At 52.5% G+C, this 19898-nt stretch overlaps 1 protein-coding gene across 4 annotated transcripts in view; it reads left to right on the top strand.

Annotated features, from left to right (window-relative positions):
* The window catches only part of ltbp3 (latent transforming growth factor beta binding protein 3), a 101974-nt gene that overhangs the window by 31971 nt on the left and 50105 nt on the right, over positions 1 to 19898 (top strand). For all 4 annotated transcript variants that reach the window (XM_069180276.1, XM_069180277.1, XM_069180275.1 and 1 more), the window contains exons 2-10: positions 5007 to 5315; positions 7125 to 7288; positions 8967 to 9072; positions 10718 to 10810; positions 11682 to 11798; positions 12514 to 12669; positions 13596 to 13754; positions 18860 to 18873; positions 19666 to 19753. In XM_069180276.1, the coding sequence (XP_069036377.1) occupies positions 5007 to 5315; positions 7125 to 7288; positions 8967 to 9072; positions 10718 to 10810; positions 11682 to 11798; positions 12514 to 12669; positions 13596 to 13754; positions 18860 to 18873; positions 19666 to 19753 (1206 nt within the window). The remainder of the gene's footprint in view (positions 1 to 5006; positions 5316 to 7124; positions 7289 to 8966; positions 9073 to 10717; positions 10811 to 11681; positions 11799 to 12513; positions 12670 to 13595; positions 13755 to 18859; positions 18874 to 19665; positions 19754 to 19898) is intronic.

The following is a 19898-nucleotide window of genomic DNA, read 5'->3' as shown; positions in this document are numbered from 1 at the left end:
CAGGATCTCACTGAGCCTTTTCTTGAAAGGTATTTGCTCCCACATCATGGCTGGGCAGCTTGTTCCACACCCCCACCACCCTTTGTGCAAAGAATGTCCTCCGGTTCTCAGTGTTAAATGCACTTTCGTGTACAGACGTTTTCACTCCTGTCCTCTGATTAAAACAAATTAAGATAACGGGGACTGATCCTAATCATTATTAGGATCATTAGTAGACTACTACTACAAAGTAGTCTTTGTACTACCTTGTAGATAAGCAAAATGTATATTTTGGGAGGCTCAGGGGTGAGCATTGCTGCCTTGCAGTACTGGTGCGGTGAGTTCAGTTCCAGACCTGGGGTGCTGTCTGTGTGGAGTTTGCATGTTCCCCTTCTTGTTTGCATGGGTTTCCTCTGGGTACTCTGGTCCCACAGTCCACAGACATGCTGGGTGGGTTAATTGCCTTCTGGGAAAATTGGCCCTGGTATGAGGGTGTGTCAGTGTGTGTCCTGTGGTGGACTGGTATCCTGTCCAGGGTGTGTGTGTGTCTGTGTGTGTCCTGTGATGGACTGGTGTCCTGTCCAGGGTGTGTCAGTGTGTGTCCTGTGGTGGACTGGTGTCCTGTCCAGGGTGTGTGTGTGTCTGTGTGTGTCCTGTGAGGAACTGGTGTCCTGTCCAGGCTGTGTGGCTGTCTGTGTCCTGTGATGGACTGGTGTCCCATTATGGGTGTGTGTGCATCTGTGTGTGTCCTGTGATGGACTGGTGTCCTGTCCAGGGTGTGTGTGCGTCTGTTTGTGTCCTGTGATGGACTAGTGTCCCATCCAGGGTGTACGATTGTGTGTGTCCTTTGACAGACTGGCCTCCTGTCCAGGGTGTACCCTGCCTTGTGCCCAGTGCCTGCTGGGATAGGCTCTAGCTCTTCAGCAACCCTGTACTGGTAAAGCAGTTAGAAAATGGACAGATGGATATTTTCTTCTGGGATATGACGGATCCTTGGAGCTGGGGCGTTCCAGAAGCCTGCTAAAAGCATTAAGCCCCCCTCCCCCCGGCTGGGGGCAGGATCGGGTTGGCGCCAGCTCTCGCAATGGGAGAAGCAGACGGCCGTTGAGTTTTCCAAGACAGCTCCTGTCCCCGAGCATGTCCCAGGCCTGACGCCCGTGGCCCGGGACGTCCTTTAAGTTTCTGCCAGAGTCGGAGCAAGCTTTATTGTTGTTAAGGAAAAGAAGACCCAGGTGTCATTTTTCTGTTTGCGCTCACTAGTACAGGAGACAACTATGACAGCTATTATCATCCATTCATTTTCTAACCAGAAGCCAGACCCTATCTAAGCAGGCAAAAGGCACAGGGTACACTCTGGATGGGATGCCAGGCCATCACAGGGCACACACACAGACACACGTGCTCACGACACTCCCTTCAGACTAAAGAGACTCAGTTCCTTCAGCCTGTCAGTGTGCGACACTCCCTTCAGACTAAAGAGACTCAGCTCCTCCAGCCTGTCAGTGTGGGACACTCCCTTCAGACTAAAGAGACTCAGTTCCTCCAGTCTGTCAGTGTGGGGGACAAACAAGTTGTGACTGGGTTGAGTGGGGACAGACATAGTTCTGGTGGCTTTTTTCAGACTCTTGGTGTTGTAGATTTCCTGGATGTATGGTAAGGCACTGCCGATGATGGGTTGGGCAGTTTTGACCACCCGCTGCAGGGCCTTTTCAAAGGTCAAATGGGATTTGAAGTTGGTCTCACCTCTGCCACTGTTTCTCAGTTTCACTGAACTCCTCTCATTCGGGTGTGCTGCCTGGAATGCAGCCCATTAGAGCTGCACTTCAGATCTAACTGGCTTTAATTGAGGAGGAAATGACTCTCACTGTGGGCGTGCCTGGCAGAATGCTACGCCCCCCACAGATGTACATCATCCAATGCCACCCCCCCCTAGGGTCTGTCCGATACAATGCCCCCATGGGGGTGTGTCTGTTGCAAAACCACACCCCCTTATGGGTGTGTCCAATACAGTGCCACTCCCACCGGTGTCTGTTCAAGTTCAAGTCAAAAATAACGTTCAGTCAAAAATAATGCCTATCATGTTGAGCCTACGTCACCTTCTGCGGGCTGAGATCTTGGTCCTACAGGACCAGAGCTTGAAAACACCCTTCTAGACCTCTCACGCCTGTATAAAAGGCGATTCTCTGTGATCTCCTCTCTGTCATGGTCCCCTGTCCTGCGGTGTGTTTATTGTGGAGAGATTCTCTCTGATCTCTCTCTTTTTCACACTGTCTCCTATCCTCTTTGAAATTCATGATCATTTTAGTTTCTGCTGGCATTCCGTAGTGCTTCCATTACTGTTGACCTCTTTGGACTGAGGTGCTTGTTTCCTTTCAGGAGTTGGAAGACCTCATAACAGCCCTCACTGAATCGTCACAAATATTATGACAGCCCACTAATCAGACACAAGAAACCAAACGTAGTGTCTGACAAAGTCACGATACCAGGATCACTTGTGCATTTGCTAAGCTGGGAGGTGTGATCTGCTCTCTTCCCTTGAAATGCTGCTCATTCCTCCGAGGAAACCCGATACTGCTGTTGCAGTCTCTCCTCCTCCCTCCCTGTCTAGCATGAAAAAGGTTTGTGTGAGACACCCAGCCCTGGCAAGGGCCTGTGTGTCTCTGTCTCTGCAATGTGAGTAATGTATCCCAGGCAATTTAGGTCAGACAGCCGGAGGCCTGTGAGTAATTAAACACATAACCTGCGGTACGATGATGTTAATCACACAGTGCAAACTGTCTGATGGCTCCCGACACACCAAGAAGCTCTATATATACATATACCGCCCTGCCACAATATTATAGAATGGGCTATTCCTTCAGATTGGAATGTATTAGCAGACCCGGCTAATTTCACAAATAAGAAAATTCTCGGGGTTGTAGATCCAGACGTAAGTGGATTAAAAAAAGTAAAAAGACAAATGAAATGCAACTCAACTCAAAGAGCTACTACGGGACCACCTGTAATAGCAAAGTCACCACCCTGTAGCCTGATCCCAGCATGTTTGAGGTGCTCTGCAAGACTCGGCCCACTCAGCCCTGGGAAGGAAACAACTAAGAAAAGACAGCCATATCACCCTGCAGCTCACCACTGGCAGCCCCACTGGAGCTCAGCAGGTGGGAGCCTGGTCAGTACCTGGAGGGGAGACTCCTGGGAAAGCTGAGGCTGCTGCTGGAAGAGGTGTTAGTGGGGCCAGCAGGGGGTGCTCACCCTGCGGTCTGTGTGGGTCCTAATGCCCCAGTATAGTGACGGGGGACACTAGACTGTAAACAGGCGCCGTCCTTCGGATGAGACGTCAAACCGAGGTCCTGACTCTCTGTGGTCATTAAAAATCCCAGGGCGTTTCTCTAGACGAGTAGGGGTGTTACCCCAGTGTCCTGGCCAAATTTCCCCCCTGGCCTTTACCCATCATGGCCTCCTAATAACCCCCCCTCTCTGAACTGGCTCCATCACTCTGCTCTCCTCCCCACTGAAAGCTGGGGTGTGGGGGGAGCGGACTGGCGCCTCATCCAGGTGGGGCTGCACACTGCTGGGGGTGGAGGGGATCCCCATTACCTGTAAAGCGCTTTGAGCGGAGTGTCCAGAAAAGTGCTATATAAGTGAAAGCAATTATAAATTACAATTAATAGGCAGATTACCGCCATCAGTGGTGTTGGTGGGCCAGTAGGGGGCGCCAATCTCTGTGGGTGATTTCCAAATCAAGCTCTCAGTATGGTGACCTGGAACTCAGGCAATGGGCCTGGTTGTTTTTCTCTCAGATTTCATGAGAAACTGCAGTGAACTCAGTGTTCAGGCTTATTTACACCCAAACACTGTGCCTTTTTACAGGCAGCAGTAAAAACTTGGCAGTAATATTTGTCATTTGCCCCAGGAATGGTATAGAGGAGACTCTAGGAACACGCTAGCACATTCAGAAAGCATACATTAGAAACAGCGACAGAACAGCTTTCAGCTATTAAAATGCTAAGATGTGTGTTTTATTTCAGATATCCCAATTATATACATTTAGCTTTATAATTACAGCAGGCCTAACAATGTTTAATTTGTACCTCAGGGTGTTTGATGTAATTAAGCTAAAGTTCCACAAACAACTTTATTTATAGAGCACCTATTTAAACTTTAAACTTTAATTGACTTGATTCTGAAGCTCAGAAGGTGGAAAAGCCCAGTCTTTACTGTGGCCCTGATGCTGGGTCAGTGCCTGTCTGTGTAGAAGTACAGCTCTTGTCTGCTTTCTTCACTCTTCAGGCATTGTCTTCACCCTTTTTCACTCATCATCTTCTCCACTCTTCACTCACATTGTCATTCTTCTTCACTCTTCACTTTTTGTCTTCACTCATCTTCACCCATGATCTTCACTCTTCAATCATCATCTTCACACATTATCTTCATTCTTAGTCACTCATCTTCAAACATTATCTTTACTTTTCCCTCATGATCTTCACTCTTCACTCACGATCTTCAGCTTCACTCATGATCTTCGCTCCTCACCCATGATCTTCACTTATGATCTTCATCTTCACTCATGATCTTTACTCCTCGCTCATGATCTTCACTCATAATCTTCACTCCTTGCTTATGATCTTCACTCATGATCTTCACTCCTCACTCATAACCTTCACTGTTCACTCATGATCTTCACTCATGATCTTCACTCCTCACTCATGACCTTCACTGTTCACTCATGATCTTCACTCCTCGCTCATGACCTTCACTGTTCACTCATGATCTTCACTCCTCACTCATGACCTTCACTGTTCACTCATGATCTTCACTCCTCACTCATGACCTTCACTGTTCACTCATGACCTTCACTCCTCACCCATGATCTTCACTCATGATCTTCACTCCTCCCCCATGATCTCTCTCCTCGCCCGTGATCTTCTCTCCTCGCCCCTCCTGTCTGCTTTGTGCGGTGTGTCTCCTGTGAGGAGGGCTCCTCAGCAGTGCCGTGACCCCCCTCCCCCTCTCTCTCTCTCTCTCTGCAGTGGTGTGCCCCCTCACCTGCCTGAACGGCGGGCAGTGCAGCTCCCGAAGTCACTGCCTGTGCCCGCCCGGCTTCACGGGCCGCCTGTGCCAGTTCCCCCTCCACCAGGGCGGGCAGGGGGCGGGCGCGGGGGGCCCGGCCGGCGGGGCGGGGGAGCAGCAGGGGGGCAAGCACGGCGCGTACGCCCCCCAGGTGCTGCCTGATGCCAAGAACCCGGGAGAGCAGCCTGGCGCGGGCGGCCAGCTGGCACAGACCCACTCCACCTTCACCCTGCCGATGGGGCCCGGCGCCGGACACCACTCTTCAGAAGGTAGCCTCCGTCCGTCTCCTGCCCCCCCCCCCGGCGTGGGGGTCTCTCTCTGTAACTTGAGCTCGGCGGAGGCACGTCCGAGCCCCCACTGCGACCACAAATGATTGAGCAGACGAATGCCGCGCATTGCTCTCTCCACCCTGTCGAACCGTCCACCCTGTTCGTCCAGGGTGGACGGGAGATGGCCGCTGTGCCCGCTGCTCTCGCCGGGCACTTGCGATGGGTCGCTTGTCCGAAGCCGAGTAGGAGGGACACAGCCGGGCGGCGCCTCCCAGGGTTCCTGAGGAGTGTAAAGTAGTAGCAGACCTGACCCGTCACCGGGCTTTAAGACACAGCGCCGCTGCGGGGCCGCAGTAGGCGGGTGCACACTTGTTGACTCACACCCGCGGGGGTGCGGGCTCGCCCGCTAGGGTCGGGCGGGCTCGGGTTCGAACCCAAAAAATTGGTAGATCGGGGCGGGGGACGGGGTGGGTGGGTTCGTTTCCCAGAACCGCGGGGCGGGTCGAAATAAAAAGGCCGACCCCGCGCATCACTCGTGCACACGCCTCTGATGTGTGAATGGAGGCAACAGCAGACCCGGATAGCGTGTCAATTCAGACAGCCTGCAGCGTTACGGGCTGTGGTCGGCGGTTCAGAAAAAAATGTCCAGATTTTGGCAGGGCTAGCCAGCTCGCGAGCCAATACTGAACCAAATGGCCAAGGAGCAGGTTTCATTCCATGTGAGAAGACAACCGAGTGATCAAAAGTCTCCACAAACGTTTGCAAGCCGCCCCATGCCATCACACTTTTTGCAGGCTGGTATTGCTACTCTCCAGCACCTGAAACAGTGACGCTGCCCTTGTGGGGCGCTTCTAAGCTGTGAGCCCCGTTGCACTTGTAAGAAACATACTGTCCCCCGCCAGTCCCATCTCGTCCACTTGCTGCAGAGCCAGGTGAATAACTGTCCTTTATTCAGGGTTTTATAATAATAATAATAATAATAAACTTTATTTTATAAAGCGCCTTTAAAGGTGGCTTTTCAAAGCGCTTTACAGGATGACAATAACAATAAATAAGAAGACTACAACAATAAATAAGAAGAATACACAAGATAAGACACAATTATAATTACAGCAATACAACAATAACAATAGAGGAGACCGTGGAAGGTGGTACTAAGAAGAGCAGAGGGGTGAAGAATGGAACCAGTTCAGTAAAGGCTCTTCTGAAGAAGAGGGTCTGGAGTCTGATATCCTTGAGCAGAGAGTTCCAGAGCCTGGGGGCATAACAGGAGAAGGCCCTGTCACCCATACAATATAGACGGGCTTGGGGGGACAGTAAGGAGGGCAGAATTTGAAGAGCGGGATTGCGAGGTGGGGAGTAGGGTGATAATAGCTCAGACAGGTACTGAGGTGCCAAGCCATGCAGAGCCTTGAAGGTGAGCATGAGGATTTTACAGTCCACGTGGAATTTGACCGGAAGCCAGTGCAAGGACTCCAGGATAGGAGTAATGTGGACACTTGCACTAGACCTGGTCAGGATTCTGGCTGCTGAATTTTGGAGATACTGCAGAGTAGATTTAGATACCCCAGCGAGTAGAGCATTGTAGTAGTCAATTCGAGAGAATTTAGCAGAAGTAAGAGCAGAGTCTGGACAGAAAACTCACAATGGGGAAGATGCCAGCAGCAGTAACTGGTAACAGCAGATAAAAGGCGACGTGACAGTGATGCAAGGCATTCTGGGCCGCCTGACGTGGAATTCGTCGCGCGGCGCTCGTGAGCTTGTGAGCAGTCGGCGAACCCGGCCCACCCCTCCCGCTCTCTGTCTCAGTGCAGGTCAAGGTGCGGGTGCACCACCCGCCGGACGCCTCCGTCGTCATCCAGCCCTTCGAGCAGCCGGAGTCCAAGGCCTCCCACAAGCCCCCGGCCCGCCTCCCGCCCCAGACGCACAAGCCCCGGGGGCGGTGCTTCCAGGAGACCACGCCCAAGCAAGCCGTGAGCCCCGCCCCCTCCGCCGTCGCCCGGGACGCACGCGCAGGCCGCTGAGGCGCGTTTCCGGTCTCACAGGCTGGGGTTGACAAGTAGAGACCGGCGCTGATCAAATTGCTGTCGGCAAGCAGGAGCGCCTCCTATTGGAGGCATCTGGAAGCGTTACACTGACAAAGTTTCCATAGCTTTTAAAGAATTACCTTCTTTGTGATCTCAAGTAATTATTTAATAATAATAATAATTGCTTACACTTATATAGCGCTTTTCTAGACACTCCACTAAGAAAGCGCTTTACAGGTCATGGGGATCCCCTCCACCCCCAGCAGTGTGTACCCCCACCTGGATGAGGCGCCAGTCCGCTCCCCACACCCCAGCTCTCAGTGGGGAGGAGCCAGTTCAGAGAGGGGGGTTATTAGGAGGCCATGATGGGTAAAGACCAAGGGGGAAATTTGGCCACACAGACAAATCCCAGGGTGTTTCTCGAGAAGAGTAGGGGTGTCACCCCAGTGTCCTGGCCAAATTTCCCATTGGCCCTTACCAATCATGGCCTCCTAATAACCCCCCTCTCTGAACTGGCTCCATCACTCTGCTCTCCTCCCCACTGAGAGCTGATGTGTGGGGAGCGGACTGGCGCCTCATCCAGGTGGGGGTACACACTGCTGGGGGTGGAGGGGATCCCCATGACCTGTAAAGCACTTTGAGTGGACTGTCCAGAACAGCGCTATATAAGTGCAAGCAATTAAATTATTATTATTATAATCTTGGCTTTTTGTTACGTGCCTGCATCTGCGTGAGCCTGGCAATGCACTGGCATCCTGTCCAGGGTGCATCTCATCCTGCTCCTATTGCTTGCTGGGATAGGCTCCACCTCCCCTGCCTCCCTGTACTGCATAAAGTGCTTAGAAAATAGCTGGATTTGTATCAGAAGAGCGCCACCTACTGGTCCACCATCAACACATACAGCATCCGTCCATAGATGTCTCCTGTCCCACCAGGTCCCATGAGCTGGGACGGCCCTTGCTACTTGCTTAGCGTCTGGGCGCTCGTGAGAGCAGGTTACAAGGCGGCGACACTGCTGCTGAATTTTTTCATTCCCGTACACCCACACACACCTGCTGGTTTGTGTTCCAGCCAAGCCCTCAGTAACCCAGTCAATCCTCCTCACTGACTTCATAATAACAAGATTAATCTGAACTGTGTTCCCAGCTCTTATACATGTTGGAGATAAGATCAGATCACTTTATTGGCCATATACAATTTCTTGCATTAGGAATATGTCTTTTTGCATTCCCCAGCTTGCTCTCCAGGAGACACACAGACAGGGAGAGAGAAGCTGGGGGTCAGAGTGCAGGAGGATTCGGCCATTTATACAGCGCCCCTGGAGCAGCTGGGGTGAAGGGCCTTACTCAGGGGCCCAACAGAGTAGGATTCCTCTGCTAGGATTTGAACCAGCAACCTCCCAGCCACAGGCGCAGATCCTCAGCCACAGAGCCACTGCTCCGCCCTTTAACCATTAATAACTTTATTTACTGTATCTACCACCTTTCATACATTAAGTGCAGCTCAAAGTGCATAAAATAACATCAGAAAAATCCGAAAGGACAATACTAACCGCAATGGGAAATGCAGAAACTAAGGTGGCTCATTCCTGAGTGTCTCTCCATGCCTGTCTCCTGTCCTCCAGTGCAGCAGTAACCCACTGCCGGGACTCACCAATCAGGAGGACTGCTGTGGCAGCGTGGGGAATTCCTGGGGACAGAACAAGTGCCACAAGTGCCCCAAGCTCCAGTGTGAGTACCAACCAGCTGGGGCCATCACAGCTCCACGGTGCTGTACGGGGGAGTGCGTGCTGATTGGACGAGTGGTTGCCTCGCGCGCTGATGTCACTGACACCTCTGGCCAACCCGGGCCCAGCAGTGTTAGGCCAGTTGTGTGCTGATTGCTTGGAAAAGCACAGCCAACATTGCCCGGGGCTAAATTATAGGGGTTTCCTCAGGCTGTATAAGCACTGCTGGGATCTCTTCACAGTGACATCAGTGCTCTCAGTGAACTTTATAAAACACACTGCCCCAGGTATCTGTAACTGTGAACCATGCGTGGTTGAGGGAACCATATTGCTTTGTTGGCCTCTTCGACCCAAGTAGAACTGTCTCCGCGGTTGCCGTGAAAATTTAGCACACTCGCCCCCCCCCCCCCCCCCCAACTCCCCTTGAATCAGGTCCCGCACCCCTCCTCCCCCCCGCGGAAATACCTCAAACTGTCTGGCCACCACTGAGAGCATCAAGGCCGCTGGAAAACCCAAGCAGGGAGCAGTCCGAGGGCTTCCCAGACTTCCCCGGGATCGCATTGCGAGCTGCTCTCTGAAGATCAAACGATTTTTTTTTGGGTTGCTTCCCCCCCGCGGTTGGAAGGAAGTTTGCCTGATGACTGGAAACTTGGCTTCGCGCTTGTCTTGGGCTCCTCGGCTGCAGCTCGGAGAGTCAGACAAGGCGGGCACTGTCAGGAGCCGCGGCCTGGAGCTCTGTGATCACAGGCCAGCGGATGCCAGATCCGGGGGGGGGGGGCTGGCACTGGGGGTGGGGTGGGGGGCTATCGTTTCTGCTTTACATTCGAAGTCGAGCGATGTGTATTTGTGGTAAAGAGAATTTGCTCCGTGAAACTTACTGCAGTTTTCATGTCTGTATACGCTTGATGTCTCAGAACAAAAATGTGTTTTCCCCGAGATGTGCTTTATTATTCACGGAGTACGTGGTCCCCTGAGTTTCTACGGCCACACGCTGATCTCTTGACACCTTGAAACTGACCTGGCTGAATGAATCTTTGTGATCTTTCAAGCTTATACTGATCTGATTCAGAGCTGTGACCACCTGAACTCTTGACCACTGGGGCTCTGACCACTGGGGCTGGAACCACTGGGGTTATGACCACCTGAACTCTTGACCACTGGAGCTCTGACCACTGGGACTGTAACCACTGGGAATGTGACCACTGGGGCTGTAACCGCTGGGACTGTGACCGCTGGGACTGTGACGGGGCTCTGCCCACTGGGGCTGTAACCACTGGGGATCTGACCCCTGTAACCCCTGGGGCTGTGACCACTGGAGCTGTGACCACTGGGGTTCTGACCACTGGGGCTGTGACCCCTGGGAGTGTGACCACTGGGAGTGTGACCACTAGGACTGTGTCAAAAGGAGCCAGATGATCAGAGTTCTCAACTTTAAGGGGGAATTTTCCACCTTAATACTTTAACGCTTTAAAAATTGTTTAAAGCTTGGGATCTCCTAAGCCAGGAGAGCTGTGAACCCCAGAATCTCCCCCAGCTTTGGCGATCTTGTCGAGAACAGAGCGCACCCCCTTCCCCCTCCCCCCTCTCAGGGTGTGGCCCGTCTTCTCCCCACACCCATTCCGAACTCGCGTTCCTTCTCTTTTCCCCAGACTCCGGAGTCCCCAAGACTGGATCCATCATCGGGGAGGTGGGCCCCACGTGTCCCCAGGGCTACAAGAGACTCAACAGCACGCACTGCCAAGGTACGGCCTCCAAAGTCGGGCGAGGCCTGTGGATCACACACTGCCTCTCGTCCTCTTGCCAAGTTCAGATTTCAGATGAGGGCTCAGTGGCCTGGGTTCAGTTCCTGGGGTGCTGTTTGCATGTTCTCCCCATGTTTGTGAACCATGGGGAGGAGAGGAGGAGCAGTGGCGCTGTGGCTCAGGATCTGCGCCCGTGGCTGGGAGGTTTGCCGGTTCAAATCCCGCGGAATGGAAGGGGTGGCGAACGGGGGGAGGTGCCGACAGTGGATCCAGGTGCAAGGGCAAACAAGTCCAAAAGGGAAAACTAGGAGTCCACATTCCAAAGCCGGGTTGTCCATCCGAGACACGAACGGTAAAAATCCCGGGGAAGGGGGAACGGGAACAGGGAGTTAAAGTCGGAAGGACGTGGGACTCAGCTAGGTCAGGGTGCCGATTGGCAGTCTGCGCCCTCGAGCCGCGATTATGGGGCGACTTGATGCTAGACTGGCCGCCGGGTGTTCCGTCTTCGATGCAGAGCTCCGAACTTTCCGGAGCGCCGGGTTTAAATAAAGATCGGAACAGGGGGGGCGGGTGAACGGGATAATGAGAAACACAAAAGGCTCGGAGCGCCCTCTAGAGGAGGGACAACAAACCCCACCGTTTGACCCCGTGCTTGGGATAGACGTCTGGGTTTCGAACCCTGGTCCGATTGGCCTTCCGGATTGATCCCTGCCTGTTTCGGTTCTGTTTCGGATATTGTCCGATTGCTCTCCTCCCGCCCGCTCCAGAGCACCTGGGGAGCTCAATCACAGGGACAATACCGGGAGTAGGGGAGCGCCCTCTAGGGAGGGATGTCAGGCGTGACACTTTGTCTCTCTCTCTCTCTTTGCAGACATCAACGAGTGCACCATGCAGGGCGTGTGCCGGAACGGCGAGTGCCTGAACACTCAGGGCAGCTTCCGCTGCGCCTGCAAGCCCGGCTTCGTCCAGGAGAGGGCACGCTGCGTGGGTGAGCGCCCTCCCCGCCGCCTTCCCTTCCCGTCCGGAGCGAAACAGGGCTGTTCCCCTTTTTAGCGGTTGTTCTTTGTCTACTTCCCCGCCGATTTCCTGTTACGATCTGAGTCCCGCGGCAGCGCTGGGGGGCTCCCGGCTCCAATTCTGGACCCGGGGGTGCCGTCCGCGGGGAGTTTGCGTGTTCTCCCCTGGGTTTCTTCCAGGTGCACTCCAGTTTCCTCCCACAGGCCACAGGCATGCTGGGAGGTGAATTGGCTTCTGGGAAAATTGGCCCTGGTGTGTATTTGTGCCCTGCCTTGCCTGCGCCTGTTGCCGGTTGGGATAGACTTAGGTCGACCCCGAATTGTAGGGCAGCTGTTAGAAAATGAATGCCGTGGACATAAATAACAGCATTCCAATAGTTTAGAAGATCACTGCACTGGGCTGGGAAACCGTACCTTGATGTCCCAGTCCAGTAACATCAAAATGCCCGGCAGCCGTCTGATCGCAGTGTTCAGGCTCAGATACCCTCAGGGTCAGAGAGCGGGAAATGTCAGAGGCTGCTGGGTTCCACGCGATCAGCTCCGGCCATCGCCGAGCTCCAGCGGAGAGTGTGACGTTTTCCCAGCGTGACAATGCCTTGCCCCCTTCTCGGTTTGACATCGGACTCCTGCTCCTCCGCCCCGGGTCTCACCAGTCTCCCTCTTCTGCCCTTCCGGTGCGCCGCGCAGACGTTCCGGGAGAAACGGGGCCTTGCTACCGCATGGTGACGGTGGAAGGCCAGTGCGAGCACGCCCTGCCCACCGAGCTGACCCAGGAGATGTGCTGCTGCACCGTGGGCAAGGCCTGGGGCCGGGGTTGCGAGACTTGCCCGCAGGTTGGCACAGGTCAGTGTTTGTCACGCCCGTGAATGTCACTTTGTGCAGCTGGATGCCCTCTGAGATTGTGGTTTCAGGCAGCCCTGAGCTCCTGGCCTTCCTTAGGCCTGGACAATCCTGAGCTCCCTGACCTCCTTGGCCCCAAGCTAGTCTTGAAATCCCAGTCCTCCTCAGCCCTGGACAGCTCTGAGCTACCTGCCCTCCTCAGCCCAGACAGTCCTGAGCTCCCTGCCCTCCTCAGCCCTGGACAGCTCTGAGCTCCCTGCCCTCCTCAGCCCAGACAGTCCTGAGCTCCCTGCCCTCCTCAGCCTTTGACAGCTCTGAGCTACTTGCCCTCCTCAGCCCAGACAGTCCGGAACTCCCTGCCCTCCTCATGAACAGTCCTGAGCTCCTGGTCCTCATTATAGACAGTCCTGAGCTCCTGGACCTCCTCATGGACAGTCCTGAGCTACTAGACCTGCTCATGGACAGTCCTGAGCTGCTATCCCTCCTCGTGGACAGTCATGAGCTCCCTGCCCTCCTCAGCCCCAGGCAGCCATGAGCTCCTGGTCCTCCTCAGGCCCTGTCAGCTGTCAGACCTGTCATGCCAACAGCAGGCCTGTGCTTGGCGTGGGTAAGACGGAGCAGAGCTCTGTCGGTGGCAATGATGTCACTGTAACAATCTTCTCTTAGTGTTGTCATTGTCAGATCACTGCCATTGTGCATCTTCAGACTAAAAAGTGAAACGCACCCGAGGACAGAATTGGAAAGTGGGTGTAAAACTGAGAAGAGGAGGCACTTCTTTACACAAAGGGTGGTGGGAGTGTGGAACAAGCTGTCTATCCATGGTATTGAAGCTGATACCCTGGCTTCTTTCAAGAAACAGTAGGATACTTAGCTCTTAACTGCTCTCTAATGGTCTTCTTCTGTCTCCCTCCCTGCTCTCTGCTCCCCAGCTTCCTTCACCAAGATCTGTCCGGCAGGGAAGGGCTACAGCCTGCAGAGTTACCGGCAAATCGTGTCCATTCAGCCCCAGAACTTCCACCCGGGAGCAGCTGAGCAGGGCCCCAAGCAGCCTGGCAAGCCTGCCCTGACGCCCAAGCCCATGGAGCCAGGTGGGCGTGGCTCCGACCAAACGGGACCGAGGGGGAGGGGACTGGGCGAAGGGGGCGTGGCCTCCTGGGGCTCCCTGCCTTATAAGGCTCTGAACAATCTGGCGCCATCACACATCTCTGACCTCCTCCATGTGTGCAGTCCCTCTCGTAGGCTCTGTTCAGCTGAGGCTGGTCTTTTGCCCACTGTCCCAGGGAGTAACTCTCCGACTTTGACTGCCCTGACTCCGAATTCTACAACTCTCTTCAAGGCTAAACAGTAAATCCAGCCTTTTCGGTGTCTGATTGCCTCCCAGTTTGTCTTGGTTTTTTCACGTTGTTTTTGTTGCATTGTTTGGGCAGTGCAGAGGTCTTGGGTTCAGAAAAGGTGCTTTAGAAATAAAAATGATGGGGTGCTCTATACAGTAGATTGGAGGTTGGTAGTGGCCCCTAGCTTCCTATAAACTGGATTGCAGCAGGAGTTGGCCAAGCAAGACTCAACTGACCAAGGGCGTGAGGAGCAGATCAGGTGAAAGTTCATTCCACGCTCTCTGCTCGGGCTTCTTGATGAATAGATGTCCGTCAGGAAAGGTGCACCAACTCTGGGCTAGCCCACAGTGAGAGCGGGTGCCCAGGAGTGGTTGTGTTTAATAATAATAATAATAATTGCTTACGCTTATATAGCGCTTTTCTGGACACTCCATTCAAAGAGCTTTCCAGGTCATGGGGATCCCCTCCACCCCCAGCAGTGTGCAGCCCCACCTGGGTGAGGCGCCAGTCTGCTCCCCACACACAAGCTCTCAGTGGGGAGGAGAGCAGAGTGATGGAGCCAGTTCAGAGATGGGGGTTATTAGGAGGCCATGATGGGTAAAGGCCAGGGGGGAAATTTGGCCAGGACACCGGGGTTACACCCCTACTCTGCTCCTGCATATCTGCCGCATAATACAGCATTGAACTCCCCGTTCCACAAATTCGAGCACGTCATCTTAACGCATTCTGGGCCAGCATAAACCGTACCGATGGGAAAAAAGAAACGCAACATGTTCTGGAATTAGAATACTACAGTTATAGCTTATGGACTTTCACAAACAGTTGTCAATTTGTTTTAAGCCCTATGACACAGCTTGTGCAGTGAGGCATCGCAACTTGCCAATCACATGAAAGCTGGTTAAGTGCACTTCTACCCAACGAGGTCCAGGTGGAACAATGCCTGATCAGGTCACCTTTTAAAAAGGCCTTAATTGAAACCTTAGGTCACTGCAAGAAAAAGGCCCCGCTTAGTCAGTTTTCTGTGCATCCCATAATGCCTTGAATGTCACCAGAAGCAAGGGAGAGGGCCATTGGCATGCTTCAGGCAGGCATGTCATGTGCCAGCGTTGCCAGATACTATGGAGTAAGCCGTTCCATTGTGTCCTGACTGCAGAGAAGGTTTCAGCAGACCGGCAGGACAGATGACTGTCCAAGATCCGGTCGCCCACAAGTGACCACACCAGAGCAGGACATCAGACTGGTCCATCTGAGAGATGGTTTCAGATCTGCCACCCGTACTGCTGCTGAGACTGCCGGCAGACACAATGCCCACATCAGTGACAAGACGGTGAGGCTCCATGCTGCTGGCCTTAGAGCAAGGCGACCTGTCAGAGGCCCTCTGCTCACACCTGCTAGACGTCACACCCAACTGGCTCGGGCCAGACAGAGGCCGTGATGGACTCGTCAGCAGTGGCATCAGGTCCTCCTCACGGACGAGTCACTCTTCAGCCTGTTCCACGCCGACGGGAGGGCCAGAGTGTGGAGGAGGACGTGTTGCGTTTCTTTTCCCCATCAGTATGTATAGTCCCAAACGGGAGCTACAAATACACAAAGCTTCCTCATTGCATGGATGTGATCACTTGAGATGGAACTCATCGCCGGCTGACCCTCCATATCATAAGCAATATCGTTGTAACAGGAGATGTTGCAGCAGCTTTTTCGAGAACGAATGTTCTGATTTTAACGGGAGCTGGTCCAGGCTCCCGTGAAGCATAGTTCAGGACCCTATGCAGACGGTATAATCTGGACGTAAGTGCATGAGGACAACAGGGAAAAGACGAAGAGGATCAGGACAGGTTGACAGACAGGGGGGGCGTGACGGCGGTGATCCGGTGCTCGGGGGACGTGGAGAAGGCAAACGAGTCCAAACAAGGGGGGAATCCGGGGCGCAGTCCAGGGTCCAGGAACCGGGAGATCCATCCGAGACAAGTAAGGTTAACATCCGGAACGGGATCCGGAACAGGGACAGGGAATAAAACCAGGGTGACGAGGCCAGGTGCTCCGAGCTCCAGACTCAGATGGTCAGGAAGCCGTGATGAAGCCTGTGCCGTCAGGTCTCTCCTGGACCTGCTGGTAGATGGGCTTCCAGGCGTCCATCTCCCAGTGCTGAGCCAGGAATAGAGGGAGCGCCGGGCTTAAATAATGAAAGACAAAACAGGGGGCATGTGCACATGATCAACTTAAATTACGAAAGGGCCGGAGCGCCCTTAAGAAGACGGATGGCGATCGTGACACTGATAGTTCAGTGCCGACTTTATAGCCTTGTTTTCAGACCTGCTGTCGTTATCATACTGGAGTTTTGCTTTTGCACGTGACGTGAAAAGCCCCTATTACTTTTCAAAAAGCAGGCGGGTGACTACATCTCTTTTAATCCAATAGAAATGTTGACTTTTTTGCCGACAAATACTACTTACTCATTCACTCTGCCTGCGGATCACACTGGAACATTTCTGTGGTGAAATAGCTGCTGCACGACCTGTACTTATTCACTGAGACATCTCAGTACATCAGTCATCACAGGGACTAGTGAGCAGGAAGGGCCGCTTCATGTCGCAATTTGTGCAAACTCTCAACAACATAGCAAGTTGCAGTACTTTTCGTGCTGAATACAGAATACATACAATTTTGCAATACTGTCAACTTAGTTTGTTAACTGAGAGAATTCATAACCGGTCCGAGAAACGAGAACTGCAGAATTTTCATGTGCACTTTAGAGAAAGGGAGATTCCACTGGAGACTGTAACCATACACAGCTGTTCTGCATTTTCGGCAAGTTTTCAAGAGAAGCTCCAGGGGCAGAAAGAGTTAGTGTTTGACTCCAGCTGAGAGATACCGCCGCTTAAAAATGTAATACTGATAAATGGAAAGCAAAAGATTGTTCCATTTTCTCTTTGATCAGATGCCCAACCTGATGATAGAAAGGGCCAGGGCAATTTTCTCTTTACTCTATATTGGTGTCATGGAACACGTTTGATCTTTAAGACTTAGACACTTCTGATGGAAAGAAAACAAGATCCACAGGCCAGGATATTGGACCTGAGTGCCACTGTGTCACACATTGCGTATATACTGAATATGCACATTACTTACCAGTTCGGTGTCAACACAGACCAGTTAACACAATTTAATCCAAAGCAGTAGGGTAACGCTGTGTTATTTGGGAGCTACAATGAAGAATATCAACCTACTATTTCTGTCATTAGTCTATTTCAAACAGTTTATTTCTTTCTTACTGACCAGTGCATTAGCTAAAACTGTAAGTGCTGATCCTTCCAGAGGAAATGAAGGACTGCACCTCAATGCCACAATCTCAGACTGACGACCTGACTGCTTTTTTTGGATATTTCAGATGGAGTCTAGTGGAACTTGCCAATTAAAAACATTCAGGAGGATAAATGAATAAATGGTTCTATCCATTCATGTATTTTCTAACTGCTTTATCCAGCACAGGGTCGCGGGAGAGCTGGAGTCTATCCCAGCAAGCAAAGGGCGCAAGGCGGGGTACACCCTGGACGGGACGCCAGTCCATCACAGGGCACACACACACACCCTACACGCGCCAGGGCCAGTTTTGAATTCATTATTACGGATCTGACAGCTGACCTCAAAAGGCATACAAGAAAGCGATAGGTTGCACATCTGCGGTTCCTTCGGGACTTCGTGACAGTTGACAGCCACCACTGAAATTTCCAGCTGGAAGAGATTAAGGAGAATCACAAGGGGTTGAGAGGACGTTTCCGCCCTCTTGTGGCTGTGGGTGGAATTACAGGCCACCTTGCCAGAACAAGCTAAGCGAAACCCATGGACAGTGGTGCATACAGTTCTGTTATGCAACATACATAATTGTATAGGAAACAGAATATATACAACAGAATAAAGACCATAGCATCCCTCCATGGTGGGAATATCTCTTTTCCCAGGTCCATCAGAGGCACAAGACACAGTCTGGGTGGTGCCCCACTGTGACCTTAAAATGACAAGGAAAGAGGTCAGGGGAGCAGGGCTGGGGCTCCTTCTCATGGATTCACTTGAGTCCTTACTCCTATGGTAGGGATACAGTCCTAAATTTATGGTTATGGTCACTCTCTGGCGCACTTCTTAGTGTTTTTTCTCAAACTCTGCTATTTTAACCACGAGGCCCTTCCTGGAGGGGAGACGTCCCCTCACCCAGTAGTCACCTCCTCCCTCCTCCCAGAATGCACTGGGCCCTGTGAGCGGGAGGGGACGGGATCACCAGGAAGGGTCAGTAGGAGGATATTGTCCCGGGACATTAGACCGTATTCTCTCGAGCAGCTCCATCAGAATAAAAACTTAACCCCGCAACCTTCTGCTTTCAACATCAGAGGTGTACAGCTACACCAGTAACGTGGTGAAAAGGTGTGTCACGTGCTCCTTATCTGTGCGACAGTAACGTGGTGAAACGGTGTGTCACGTGCTCATTATCTGTGCGACAGTAACGTGGTGAAACGGTGTGTCACGTGCTCATTATCTGTGCGACAGTAACGTGTTGAAATGGTGTGTCACGTGCTTGTTATCTGTGCAACAGTAACGTGGTGAAACGGTGTGTCACGTGCTCATTATCTGTGCGACAGTAACGTGGTCAAATGGTGTGTCACGTACTCATTATCTGTGCGACAGTAACGTGGTGAAATGGTGTGTCACGTGCTCGTTATCTGTGCGACAGTAACGTGGTGAAACGGTGTGTCACGTGCTTGTTATCTGTGCGCCAGTAACTTGACGAAATGGTGTGCTCTGGATCTGTTTATGTACTAGTAACCTGAGAATGAAATTAATTGTTTTCCTCTGTTTCTCCTCCACAGATCGCAAACCCACGGTAAGCCTTTGCATGCTCTGCTGACTGTAGCACACACAGAGCTGTGTACTGCTTTCACTATAACGGGCTGCTTGATTTTGCATTTGTTTCACTGTATATGCACAGACTAGGCATACATAGACAGATATGTGTGGGTCTTAGCACGCTTGCCTATACATGCTTGTATTTTATCATGTGTATAAGCTGATGCAGGGTGGAGTGGTGGCAATGTGGCTAAGGATCTGCGCCTGTGGCTGGAAGGTGGCAGGTTTGAATCCTGTGGGTGGCAGAGAAATCCTACTCTGTTGGGCCCCTGAGGAAGGCCCTTAACCCCAACTGCTCCAGGGGTGCCGTACAAATGGCCAACCCTGCGCTCTGACCCCCAGCTTCTCTCTCCCTGTCTGTGTGTCTCATGGAGAGCAAGCTGGGGTCTGTGAAAAGACACATTGCTAATGCAAGAAATTGTATATGGCCAATAAAGTGATTTTTTCTTATGTCATTTCTTTTGAACTAATAGCCTACATGCCAAGTGGCAATGCTACAGGCTCCACAGCCACCCTCTCAAATAATAAAGTTCTGACTCTTCCCAAAGTGCACACAGCCATCAGAGATGCTGGTGGGGCAGTAGAGATGATAGCTGCTTGCTAGACGCTTGATAGTTTGTCTCAGCGCACAGGGGCATGGGAGTGGAAGTATCTGTTTGCTGTAGGCTTTAGACCCTTGCTTTCTTGGTGTCTGTGGGCGTCCGGTGATGTTGCTCCTGTCTCTGCAGTGCTGCGGTCTGATCCTTCTGTCTGCTTTTTCTCCCCTCAGCCTCCCCGGAAGAACGATTCTGAGGACCCGGAGGCGACCACCGTGGTCCAGCCGGCGTCCAGCAGCACCCACCGTCCACGCTTGCAAGGTACGGCCAGCCCCCCACACCCCTGCTTCACACACACACACTCACACTGCCCAGGGCCCGCAGCAGAGAGATGCTTTACTCTCTGAGTGGACCTGTGTGCGTTCTCTTCTTTTCACCCTGGCGGTGTGTGTGCGCGTGTGCATTT

This window comes from Lepisosteus oculatus, chromosome 18 (genome assembly GCF_040954835.1).
Source record: "Lepisosteus oculatus isolate fLepOcu1 chromosome 18, fLepOcu1.hap2, whole genome shotgun sequence".
In the NCBI taxonomy this organism is placed as follows: Eukaryota; Metazoa; Chordata; class Actinopteri; order Semionotiformes; family Lepisosteidae; genus Lepisosteus; species Lepisosteus oculatus.
The sequence above is the reverse complement of the archived record's forward strand: the minus strand, read 5'-3'. Positions and strand labels throughout refer to the sequence as shown.